The 14,294-nt window shown below is 34.4% G+C and overlaps 1 protein-coding gene across 1 annotated transcript; it reads left to right on the top strand.

The window, feature by feature from the left end:
• The first annotated feature begins 13,337 nt into the window (after positions 1-13,337).
• LOC137243321 (MD-2-related lipid-recognition protein-like) lies at positions 13,338-14,071 on the top strand. Its single transcript, XM_067770940.1, has one exon. It carries the CDS (start codon positions 13,423-13,425, stop codon positions 13,879-13,881), a length of 459 nt encoding a protein of 152 aa, XP_067627041.1. The 5' UTR covers positions 13,338-13,422; the 3' UTR covers positions 13,882-14,071.
• Positions 14,072-14,294: the final 223 nt, after the last annotated feature.

The following is a 14,294-nucleotide window of genomic DNA, read 5'->3' as shown; positions in this document are numbered from 1 at the left end:
ATGGCCCAGTAGAGGACTTAAGGATGAAAAAGTACGTTTTCGTTGTCATAGATGCTGGAACGAAGTTTGTGCGGTTGTACCGTACAAAAACTACAAATGCTGAATTAGTGCATTAAAGGGTTATTTTCGATCCTATAGTAGACCAAACTGTATAGTGTCCGACAGAGGTAGTTGTTACACTTCAAATGAGTTACAAAATTTTTTGGTTGAAGAAAATGTTAAACATACACAAAAATAGCTACGGGTTCACCACAAGCAAACAGGCAAGTCGAGAGAATTAACAGAAGTATAGGTCTAATGATTGAAAAAGTTATGAGCTCGGTAAAAAATGTTAGTTGGGATAATGTTATAGAAACAGTGGAGTATGTGTTGAACAATGCAAAACATAGGACCATTAAGGGATATCCTAGTGTAATGTTGTTTGGTGTAAAGCAACGTGGAAGAGTGTTTGATTATTTAAAGGAGAATTTTGTTGATGAAGTACAGGATACATTGCCAAAATCGCTGACATATATTAGAGAAAAGTCAGCTAAAGCAGTTACAAAGTTATAATAAGCCATATGTGGATGCTAAAAGAAGTATTTAAAACTTATATAAGGAGGGTGACTATGCCATGATTAAAAACTTTCATTCGCACACAGGAGTATCAAAAAAACTCTTACCAATGTTCAAAGGTCCGTATGAAATATCTAAGTTGCTAAAAATGATCGCTATGTTTTAATGGATGTTGAAGGCTTCCAACATTCAAGGACACCTTATGTGGGAGTTTGGGCAGTTGGCAATTTGCGGCCGTGGTTAGTGAAGGAAGCATTTACAGAGATCAAGTGGTCTAAAATGTCAGGATGGCAGAGTTGTAGCAAGTTGGGTTGTGCATATATAGATTTACTTATGTATAGCTTATTAAACTCTCTCTTCAAAGATACCTGTTTGTTTATAGTTCTATTTCTATTCATTGTTAAACTATTATTTATTTTAAATCAAGTAGTTTTACTTTTCATGTAAAAACCGGATTGTTAAGTTATTTTGAAATGAGATATATGGATTCATTATTAAAGAACTATTGAATGAAGCAGACGTATTCTTAATTTTGTCGGCATCCTACAGCAGGGAGGTTAGGTTGTTATGTTGAACTGCCCGTTCTATGAGGATCTTACATGTATTTGTCCGTAGTGTTACCAGAAGTTTATTTAATGACCAAGTTGAAAACCCTATGAAAAACCAGGCACTTTTTTATAAAATAACTCCGTCCTCTTGGCAAATACTATAAGCCTTCTAAGATTTATGCCACTTTCTCCTTCTAGATCTGACAGCTGTATCACTCCTAATAGCTGGAGTCTTAATCTGGCAAGCGCAGGGCACGAACGCAAAACGTGCTCGATCGTTTCCTCCACCAACGCGCACCTCCTACATGTGCTATCACTGACCAAGCCTAATTTAAAGGCATGTGACGCCAGAAGGCAGTGTTCAGTCATAACTTAGCAGGGAAGGCGTGAAAAAATGCCCTCTGCTGCAGAATGTCGAAGGTTATGTGTAACTTGTATGACATTGAGAAAAATGAATGTAGGCTTAGCTTAAGCGTTCTGTACCTTTCATAAAACATCGCACGAAGTTTGGTATTTTTAGTGACAAAAGAGGTAGGTACTATGGGCCGCATAAAGCGATGCCTGGGAATATAATGTGTTCGTTTTAGAACTAATGATTTCTTCGCAAACACAAGCGAGAGTTTGGAAACTCGATAATCCGAGAACTCAGTTTCTCGCGAGATTCTTGATTCTTTGTTTTTTATACTGCCTTACCAATGATACTTCACTTGAAGAGAATCGGCTTCTGGCGATATTTTCAAATCTGAACATACAATATAGCGAGTATTTGCTAGTTTGATATTTGCCAAAAGCACATAATTGTTTTATGTTCATCAAAAGTTCTAATACTCATTTGGAGTAACACTATGGACTATGGACTGCAACGCTATGTCTATGGGGGGTCTTTATTGTTGACTTAAATTGTGTTAAATTCAACCATCATATTCGACTTACATATATGAGTTCAAAAAAGCCTAACTCAACCAATTACTATCCTAATTCAAATAATTTTTATATTTTCTTCAATCTTACGATGTAAATGGACTAATTAATAACGCCAGTTGGGTATAAATAAAAAATTAAAATATTCACCAAAGCAAAGCTCACAATAAAAATTAGTATTAAGTTTTATACTACAAAAAGTCATCAAGCACTTAGCATGTCCCATTTCTATCAGCCTGACCAATTTAATATTTCCTTTTGCTATCTTACCTCCCATGGGTCTTATTGTGGCCACTGAACAAATGCAATAAAAATTAGAAACATTTGTCAACATTTTCCTGCTTTCCTTTGCAAACCGCACCTTGCTTGACAGCTTCAGCATTAAGTCGCCCTTAACGTTTGAATTTCATTTCATGTTTATAATATTTATCTAATTTTTTTCTGTTGGTTTTCTATTCATTTCACCCATCTTTCCGCACATTAGCTCATTGTCATTCCAAGATGTTTATCATTGTAAAAAAATCTGTTCGAATCATTGCAGGCAGTTATCAACGGTCGACAACAATCATCATCACTCACAATTGCCACATTTAATTTTTATGCAATTACATATCGTCTAAACATGCACATAAAAAATTAAAAATTTCCTTTAATATAAAAACACACATACCAATACATATATATGCATGCAGTAGACAGCGAGAGCGGCTGATTTCGGTGTGTAATCTCGGCGGGTTTCACAATTGAAAGGACGTGCTCGTAACTTGAAGTGTATCTCTCAACACGTGTAGTGTTTATGACACCAGTCACTCTTTATCGGTTTCATACTTTTTTAAGATGATTCTACTTTCTAAAATTAATTTTTAATAGCTCTCAAATTAAGATTGTAGAAAGATATTTTTTGTAGCGTTCAAATATAGTGGTTATCGTTGGCTATGATGAAAATCCTCATATATTTCATATCAGTGATTTTTTATACCTTTCACGAACATGAAATGGTATATTAACTTTGGTCCGATGTTTGTAGCGTTGAGAAATATAGAAGATAGACTCACCACTAAGTATACCGAATTGATCAGGGCGACGAACTGAGTTGATATAGCCATGTCCGTCTGTCCGTCCGTCTGTCTGTTTGAACGCAAACTAGTCCCTCAAATTTTGAGATATCTCAATGAAATTTGGCACAAAGATGTATTTTTGTATTATATTAGATATTTGTCGGATCCGGTAGGATCGGACCACTATAACATATATCTCCCATACAACCGATCGTTCAGATAAGACGATTACGGTCATTCTGTCGCAATTTAGAAAGTATAAACGTGAAACTCGGTGATATATATTCTAATATATCATAGAAGATATCCTGAAAAAATCTCTTTAATCGAAGCTATATATAGTTATATCCCATACAACCGATCGTTCAGATAGAAAGGTGTTTGGCCATTTCTCCCTTAATTTAGAAAGTATAAACGTGAAACTCGGTGATATATTTTTTAATATATCATAGAAGATTTTCTGAAAAAATCACTTTGATCGGAGCTATATATAGTATATATCCCATACAACCGATCGTTCAGATAGAAAGATTTTTGGCAATTTCTCCCTTAATTTCCAATATAATAACGTTAAACTTAGTGATATTTCTTATAATATATCATAGAAGATTTCATGAAAAAATCATTTCGATCGGACTTATATATAATATATATCCCATACAACCGGTCGTTCAGATAGAAAGATTTTTACCCATTTCACCCGTAATTTCCAATATAAAAACGTTAAACTTGGTCATATTTATTGTAATATTTTAGCCATTTTTAGCCATTTCTACCTTAATTTCCAATATAAAACCGTGAAACTTGGTGATATATATTCTAATATATCATAGAAGATTTTCTGTAAAAATCATTTCGATCGGAGCCATATATAATATATATCCCATACCGATTGTTCAGATAAAGGGGTTTTTTTGCCATTTTTTATTTTATATTTATCTTAAAAATCGTTTAGGTATGTATATCTGTTCACTATATATTTCTTATATTATACATCCGATTATTTGGAGATTAGGAACGGGATAAGATTATTGTTCAGCCCCATTCATGAAAGGTATGAAGTCTTCAGCACAGTCGAAGACAGTCCCGTCCTTACTTGTTTTTTTTTTTTTTTTTTTTTTCAAAACGCTACATTTATAAATTGTTTTAAGCTACTCTTTTAATACGATACATCCTTAGCTGAAGTTCTGAGATAAAGCATTTTCCAACCGAACTCTGGAACAGGATGTTCTGTGATAGGGCTTTCGGAACTTTTAGAGAACAAACGATACTTACATTTCATTTTATCCACAAAATAACTTTCGCGTTCGTCAAACACAAACTTGATGGACTATTTCATCAAGTCCATCTTGGAAACCAATCCGATATTGTAAAAATAGATTACAGGCACTGAACTAAGTCATTGTAGGGAAAATGGCGAAAAATGTCGGACGATAACGTTCGTGCGAATAGCAATTCATTTTTTAGCCTCTGCATGGACTAATTTAAGCCAAAAGTGGGCAAATTGTGCTAAAATATATCTATTCAAGAATTTTAGTTACATACATTAATTTTTGTAAATGAAAAATAAAAATTATTTAACGTCAAATATTGTCATTATCTAATAATACAAAAAAAACCCGCGAGTACCAAGTAATCGTGAAGTTTGATGTGTATTTGCTAGAGCTTTCCCGAGGGCTAAACTCAAACCACAGCAGAAATTTTGGCCTATTTGAGAAGATCTTCATCGGATAATCTATACATATAAGGGGGACTCATGAAAGCATATAAACTTATAAGGTGTAAAATTATATCCATTTACACAAGCTGTTATATGAACGCACCTAGTAATACTCTTGATAAACTTGATTGCTTATCAGCTGTATTATTGCCAAACAAAAATTGTTTGATTGTTATACAAATTAAAAATGCTAAGATTAAGTGAAAAATAAAAACTAAAACGCCTTTACTTGCTGATGTTGGAGATTTCTGATGAAAATGCCTGCTGTAATGTGTGCAAGGTTGCATTCCTCTGAGTTTACCGCGTTTACACAATGAAATGTGCGCGTAAATTTATACAAACTGTGTAAATGATTTTTCATACAAAATTTGACAGCTCGTTTACGCACTAGATAAATTTATACGTTTACACACTTTATAAGGCATTTATACGGTTACGTGAGTCCCCCATAATAAAATTCTAACAGTTCGACGTCTGTACATTGAGTATATTTCAGAAAAAAGTTGATTGAAGGTGTTCCTATTGGACGCTTTGAACCCAAATCATCAGTCTTTTAAATTTTTTTCCTTCTCGTCTGTATATTTTTACTCGCATCACTCAGAAACCATTGCAGGGAATTAAATGCAACTTTCACTGCTGCATCAGCCGAGGTCTAACTTAATTATTAGGATACATCATAGATCGCTAGAATCTTAAAATGTAAAACATGGACCCGGATATTCTTCAAATGTATTTGTCCAATTGTGATATCAAATGAAAGCTGCTGATGAAAGCTTTAATATAGGAGTATACTCTGAAATATCACAATCCGATTACAAAATGTAAGCCAAAATGTCGTTCAGTTGTATTATGATAATATAAAACTATAAATTAGGTTCCTACATTAGTACCTCGAAAGCGCATTCGATGTCACTTGACATTCTTACCCACCAACAAATACCAACAACTCATAGTGTATATTAATCATAAAATCTTAAGAGAGTATTTAAAAGATTCTAGCTATACCACATTTTTGGATTATTAAAATCAAGAAGATAGCTCTAAATTCTATTTACAATAACATACCGACATACATATACACCATAAGCAGGACACAATTTCTAGATGTGCATTTTGTGTGAGAATTTTAGGAAGTTCTTTTTAAAATCTGCCAGGGTTTAGATCCCAAGTAGAACTGGTTAGTGGCTCTACCGGATAATCAATGTAAGGCTATTTTCTTTCGTAACGTAACAACAATTCTTGATAGTGTCAGCGAGCTTTACCTACGTCCAAAGTTTAAGAAGCACCCATCAAAATTGTAGTACTTGGGAAAAAGTAAATAGAGAGGAGATAGTTCACGCAATATAGCACTTCTTAAATGGGCATAACTTCGATACACTTATTCTTTTAAGTTGTGGAATCTTTATACTAGGTATAATAATATTCCTAAGCACTTATCATATTTAACGTACATGTCGGTACTTTTCCGAGATTGTATGCACGGACCATTGGATGTTACTTGCCCACCGGTAACTAGATTCGACAGATTCTTTGTAGCTCGCTGTACTGAATATATAAATGGTTTTAGGCAACCGAAAAATAAAAGTAAAGATTCTTTTTTTTTTTGTTTTTGAGGTTTTGGAATTTATGGTAGTGGTCTATGACCATAGTGCCAGTTACAACACCGAAATGGTATTTCTAAATTGCCGTTTCATTTCACATGTTCCTCCGTTATTCAATTATGTATATTTAAATTCCGTTAGTTTTCGTCACAATGTTAATTTTTTGGTTTTTAAACGACACCTCGCCAGGCACAAAATCACTAATATGTATTTCAAAACTGAGCTGTGGATAGCTGACGCTTCTCAGTTGAACCCCAAAATCAAACTGTAAAGATTCTTTATTTCAAAGCTCCACTCATACAAAAAAATCGATGAAAACTGATACAATAAAAGTATTATTTTAATATAGGCTTATTAACCAAAGCGAGACTCTCGTTGAGTTATCGGCTTGTTTTTGCCGAGTCACCATCTTCTTATTGGTTTCTAATCTGTTTGTTATCGACGGGTAAATTGACGGGTTTTTAAATTGAAATTTTATAGGTACCAACAAGCCAATTAGTCGCCGTTAGTAAATTGGCAGCGCTGCTATAACAAATACATAATACATCGATAAGTTTTTGATAAAAAGTCGATAACATATCGATACAACGTATGTAGCTAACAATTTGGTTACACTTCGATAAATAAACAAACCCTTTTCTATAGCAAATAGATATATTTTAGATAACATATCGATAAATTTTCGATAATAGGTTGAGAAATTTTTGATAAAAAACCGATAAATTCTCGATAAAAAATAGATAACTTCTCGACAAACTTTGTTATCGTTAGCAAGTTTATGACAGTTCGATAGCAAATATATAGCTATATATATACAAAATAAAATTTGGTTTAAAACTTTGATTATTCCGTTCTTCGTAAAACTGAGTGCACAGAACTGAGTTGCAATTTTAAATTAGAGAAGTCTACAATTGAAGTTTCAAAAACATGGCAATTGGCGGTGGCCTGGTTTCGAACCGACGTGCCCCGGATTCCAGTATTGTACTCTCTACACTGAGCTAAATAATCTGTGAAACAAAATATATCATCACTTAATATGTATGGCAAAAGGTTTAGTAAAAGAATCCATAATTTTCAGCATTTTTCACAAACTTTCAGCAGCAAGTTTAAACTCTTGGGTTTTGCTAGTAAACCAGAAATGTATAAAAGTTTATATATTTTGATTATTAAAACTTTTTAGGTTAGGTTTACAAACATCCTTGAAATTCTAGTCGCATTGTTCAATTAAGTTTAAAATTGTAACCCAACAAAATTTGAAAACAGAGTAGTAAATTGAAAGATTTTGATGTGGGTAAAAATAATTGAAAAATTTCTTAAACCATTGAGTACCTTCAAATATAGTTTTAAAGTACTTTACAATTAAAATCAGAACTTGACAGATGAGTTCCTTGCCTCATTTCAAATGGCGTAAGAAAGGCATAGTTAAAGCGTAATACTTAGCTCAGCGACATATTTACGAAGAAATATTCTTCGATGATTTAAAAACGATAAGATCATCATCTCATGGCAGTGTCTCAAGCGATTTTAAATGGACGTTATGAAATTTATAGGTGTAGCAATATGATCAAATCAATGAAAAATTTTTACAACTTCCTTATTCTACAGTTAAACTACAGATGGGGGTGGGATAACGTGAAATGTATTAATATCTCTTGGACCTATGGGATCGGCTGTAACTCGTACGCACTAGAAATCAATCATATCGGTAAAAAGGTATGAAAATTTAATTCGTCTCTCTTTTTTATTTTTAAGCTAATAAAAGAAGCAGATTAATTTATGCTGGATATCGCATCATTGCATAGGTGTTTAGCATATGATGACATTATTTGGTTATAGAAGGCTTTAAATATGAATACAGTTTGTGCTTATTATCTCTGCACTTGACACCGTAAGTAGTAATCATATGACTGTGAACAAGAGAAGATATGTAGCTTATCAATTGAGTGCAGTTAAAGGTCACTACGCACTATCAGCGATTGCTTGCTGTAGAGAGAGCTAAATCTCTCATATTAAAAGGGTGTTCTTTTGGATTTTAACAATATTGAGCAAATAAATGAATAATTATTTGGTATATTTACTTCGGTCTGATTTTTTCCTTAGCCTCAATGGACTTGATCGGTGGTAGCGTTTTGTGATTTTTTTTCGATAGCCGATTTAAGTTAACTGAAAAGAATTGTCATGGCGGATCCATTCATCCGTCAGCCTATCTGTTCGAGTAGTCATCCTCACATGTTTTTTTGCAATAACTTTTTTCGAAGAAATGTACTCCTGCTTAACCCTCCGATGAGTGAGAAGGTCTTTTTGCCTTTTCAAACTGAAATTACTCCTACTTCGGCCACTATAATCCCCACCGCCCCCCCCCCCCCCAAAGTTACTCTGTGTTCCAAGAGTATTTTGTTGCGCATCCTTTGGAAAAAAATCAAGCCGATCGGATCATTACTTTAGGAGTTATTGAGGTTTTAGTGAGAATAGTACGCGGACGTGTGAATAGGTCCGTATGGACCTTGTACTGAATTTCACTAATAAATGCATGTTTTTGGGCATCATTATAATTTTTTTATTGTTTCGACACATAATTTACTTGTTCTGAACACAAAGACCTAAACTCAAAGACATTAGGGATGATGATAAAAACAAAAAATTTTAAGAAAAATTCGAAGACATGAACTTTATTGCTTTCAAGGAAAGGCACAATATTCTAATTTTATACTACTAGCAATAAACCAGTTCTTAGAATTTTTTGTTTTTATCATCATCCCTAATGTCGTTGAGTTTAGGTAGACGTACGAAAGAGTATAAAAGAAGTACTGATGACAAAGATGATGAAGAGGAAGAAAATGATGGACAGGAAACGAATGAAAGTTACTGTATTGGTAAAGATGCACCCAATGGAGTAAAAAAGCACCACCAACATCACGCACTCGTAATCATAACGTGGTCGACTTCACAAGAAAGAAACCAGGAACAACAGGAAATATACACGACCCATATACAATAATGCGTTCAATCATGACACAAGAAATAATACACTTAGTGCTACGTGAAACAAATCGTAAAGGCAGGGAGGTTACAGCTGCATGGAATTTGATGAATCCGACGAAGAAAAAGGAGTGGAAGCCAGTGACAGTGAAAGATTTTGACGCCTTTGTAGCTATTCTTTTGTATGCTGGACTCACAAGATCAAACCATGAACCAGCTATGGAATTATGGGGCGCGACGCGTTGCCCCTATACAAAGCTGCGTTGTCGTACGATCGCTTCATGTGTATAAAGCAATTTATTCGATTCGACAATGGAAATACTCGACAACAGCGAGTCATCAGCAGCAAAATTGCGGCTATTGACGATATTTGGCAAATGTTGCAACATAACTTGGCAGCAGCTTACACTCCTCATGAAGCACTAACAATTGATATGCAGTTGTTCCCTTACAGAGGACGCAACCGCTTCACACAATATATTCCATCAAAGGCAGCTAAGTATGGTTTGAAAGTATGGTGGTTATGCGACTTATAGAGTTATTATCCTGTGAAGGGAATGATATATTCTGGAAAACTGCCAAACCAACAACGGGAGATAAACCAAGGGCAGAACGTAGTCCAGGATCTTGTGGAGAAATATTTAAATGCTGGCCGTACTATATACGCGGATAATTTCTTTACCACTCTTGACTTGGCGCGCATTTTGATGTGGAGGAAGACCGCATATGTTGGTACAGTGCACTACAACAAAACATTCATTCCACAGGAGTTCAAGAAGAACCCGAAGCGCACCATCAATAGTACAATATTTGGGTTCAACGAAGGGGACATAGCATTATGCTCATACGTGCCGAAAAAAATAAAGTAGTGAATGTGCTCTCCACAATGCACTATACCTGCCGCGTTGACGAGCAAACCGAGAATCGGAAACCCTATGCCATATTAGATTACAACGGCAACAAATGCGGCGTTGATACCATGGATCAAATGCTAGGCACTTACAGCTGCAAAAGAGCAACACAACGATGACCGTTGGCCATGTTTTATAATATGTTGGACATTGCTGCATTGGCTGCTTTTGCGATTTACAACAAAGTGAAGCCTATAAAAAGGAGTGAGAGACGGCGGTCGTTCTTGTTACTGCTAAAGAAACAATTGGCCACACCAAATATCGAAGAACGTGCCCTGAACAACCATATAACCTCATATCCAAGGATACGCAATGCGATGGAAGCATTCGATGTTAGGGTAAGAAAAACATCTTCAAATTCAAGAATAGAATATATATTTATTTGTTTTTTATTTTTCTTTTCATTTCAGGTATTACCAAGACCGATGGAAGGCAATGCACCGTCGTTTGCGGCTAGGTCAAGTAGACCGTCATGTCGCCTTTGCCGTTCTGAGTACGGGCGGCAGTGGAAAACGAGGGCATACTGCTTCGGCTGTGGTAACGCTGTTTGCGGAGAACATAGCATAATTTTACATCGCTGCAACACTTGCCCACAGGGCGGGGGAAAAGAAGTACACGCTAAACAACAATAATTTTTAAACTTTTTTATAATACTCTTAAGAAAATTCAAGCAAAAAAAATTTTAAAAATTAAAAAAATTATTTTTGTATGTAGAATTTAGTTATAAACAATAAAAACAAACAAAAAATCCAAAAAAAAAATGTATATGAAAAAAACATGATTTACAAAAAAAGGTCCGTAGGGACCTTTTCACACGGCCGTGAAGTTCAGAACTGTCACTCATCGGAGTGTTAAAGCGGGCATAATAGGTATACGAACACTACTACTTTTTATCTATAAAATAAACCGTTGATAATTCAATTACCGATGTTATTCATTAAGATTGAAGGGCCGTTTAAACTGAGATGATCAGTAAAATTTTACGCATACGGCCAGAGGGGAAGTGTTAAATTCTAGTCAACTTTATCTGAAAAATCTAGAAAGCGCCACATCAGAAGCATGTCGAAACCATTGTGAATATGCACAAATGAATTCCGAATAAATAACACACCCTTTATATACAAATGAATAAAGCTATACAGTGGTGAACAAGAAATGGCAGTCTTAATTATTATAAAATTTTGAGAGGTAAACTCTTGTTTTTTTTTTCGATATTTTAAGAAAAAACTTCTATGAACTTCGTAACTGAAATTATGCAAAACAATCTCAAAAATATTTTCGGAAACATTTCAAAACTCGAGAAAACTTTAGGAAAATTTCGAACTTTTTATTTGGAGCTCTCCTAATTCTTTTAAGTATGCACTTTTATATCCTTATCACTTCTGGTCTAACAAAAATTTGTTTACAACTCTTTTCCGATATTTTCAAGAATTTTCGAATTGTTTCGAAAAGATTTTGGAGACTGTGCCCGTATCGTGATATACGATCACGTATCGAAATGCGATTTCACTCAAACGATAAAACAAAAACTGTCAAAATTTTAAATTATAAAGGGTTATGAATCTAAGTGCTGGTAGTCTTCATTTCACATATTTCCCTAATCCAATTAACCATTTCAGAGCTACTGAGATTTAAAAAATTGCTTGCAATACGAATCGTAACAAATGATACGGGTTTATATAGTTTCAATTACAAAATCAAAGACGTTTTTTCTGAAAATATTGCAAGTGAAAGAGAGTTTAACAATTTTTGTAATATCGCGTAGAGTTGTGCTTTTTCGTTCATTTCAGAGATTCGAATCTTTCGTTCTTTTTCTGATGAACGAACAAGTTGTTCTTTTTGTTCATCTGTTCTTTTTTTTTCAAGCAAATTTGATCAATGCTGCTCGCACCCGCGAAAAAAGCCAACAAGTATAGATGGTGGTGTGTATGCAGCAATGCTTTGTGTAGGTATATTTAAATGAGTAATGAATAAATAAGGTAATATATGTATATATTCAAGTTTAATAAATGTAATGATTAGTTTCTTATAAAACATGTTTTTCATAAATAGTCCATACATATATTTTTGTAGCAGTGTCACACAAAGATGACCACACATATCTTTAGTGTAAGTGTCATCATCGACATTCGTGCTCACTGTGAATTTCTGCGTATGTATGTATGAATTTACAATGTTCGCGAACGAGAAGAGAGAAAGAATAACATTAGATAAAACGAACTAAAAGAACAAATGAACTAAAAGAACAAAAAGAACAGAAATCGAAGATCTAGTTCACTTGTTCAGTTGAGAGACCCGGTCAATTGAACAAGTTCAGAACGAAATGACCCAACTCTAATATCGCGGTTTCGAATCGAGCTCAAGGCCTAACAATAATTTTTTATCATTATTATTGTTATGATAAATTTTTACTTAATTGAAAAAATTATTAAATTAGAATAGAAGAAAGAAAAAATTTAGACAACTGCCAAAGCTCGTTGTATAGATCCATTTCGGGAACTGCTAAATTCCTTAATCTGCAACGTTTAGGCGCCGCTGCTATAATCATTCAGCCATCACAGCGGTTTTTTGTTTGTCTTCATTAATCCTACTTCTATTCTGGTGCTTGCCAATTGATATTGACAACACAGCGACATCCGTTGCAGAATGAATGTGAAAATTGGACTTGTTTGATGGCAATGCTGCCATAGTGTCATATTTTATTGACCCTTTTTCCCCGTGCTCTGGGATGTATTAACAATTTTTGTTGTTATATCGGCCTACTGATTTGTAAGATCGCGGGTTCGGCAGTTTTCTAAATTGTTTCTCTCTTCTATTCTAATTTAATAATTTTTTCAATTAAGAAAAAATTTATCATAACAAAAATAATGATAAAATAATTATTGTTATGCCTTGAGCTCGATTCGAACCCGCGATCTTATAAATATTTTAATTTAAAAAATTTTTTTTTAATTTCCGCTGCTTGTTTTCTGGTCGCTGCTGTAAATTACTGGACTCAAACCAAAAATGATATTTTTTCGTTGCAGTCCCAAGAACCAAATTTTCTTCAGTTTTGTACAACATTTTGTAGAGCTTAGCTGTCGGTAAAAGTTAGCACATAGCTTCCAGATACAATAAAAAGTATAGCTGATGACGCTTTCAAAAACTATCATTTTACTTGGAGCCCTCACGCTTACCCTTGCCGAGGTGGTGGATTTTAAATCATGTGGTGAAGCTGATGTTTGCACTATACATGAGGTACGCATTAATCCTTGCCCAGAAGCAGTAGAACATTTGGCATGTAATATACATCGTCGACGTCCAGCCACAATGTCGTTTGATTTTACACCACATTTCGGTGCAGAAACATTAGAAGCTGGTTTATATTGGGCGAAAAGTCCTACCCTAAACTTACCATTGATCACCATGGATACGAAAGCATGCAAATTCACGCCGTGTCCAACTGTTGCCGATCAACGCCAAACTTACACCATTGACGTACCAATCGAGAGTAAATTCCCCATAAATGCTTACACAATCAAATGGACGTTGAAATCACCGGCCGGAAAGTTATGTTGTTTCACAACCGAAATCAAAGTGGTGCGTTAAGATGGAATGTGAGATGAAAAAACAGTTAACTGATTTGACTTGAGACGAAATAATCTGCAAGGAATGCAAAATATACGTAGATACAAACATAAGAACGTCATAATTATGTTCATTTACCGCTATAAACGTGCTGAAAAGATAAATTTCACTGTGCTTTTGTGATAAATAAAGTTATTTTGTTGAAAGTGTGTATTTTTGACTAAAAAATTTTAATTCGAGTGTATAATAACTTTTTCTTAAAAATAGGTAATAATTTGTGTACCAAAACTTCCAGTAACGGTACAATTTACACAAGACCCTTTTAAACAGCTCGAGAAGAAGAAACGATTCACTGTCATGCGATACTTTTTACGGAATGCTTGGGAACATATTTCCAGCTCCAAAACCTGATATAAGAATCTCTATCGAAGTGT

Source organism: Eurosta solidaginis, chromosome 1, assembly GCF_040869045.1.
Source record: "Eurosta solidaginis isolate ZX-2024a chromosome 1, ASM4086904v1, whole genome shotgun sequence".
Classification (NCBI taxonomy): Eukaryota; Metazoa; Arthropoda; class Insecta; order Diptera; family Tephritidae; genus Eurosta; species Eurosta solidaginis.
The sequence above is the reverse complement of the archived record's forward strand: the minus strand, read 5'-3'. Positions and strand labels throughout refer to the sequence as shown.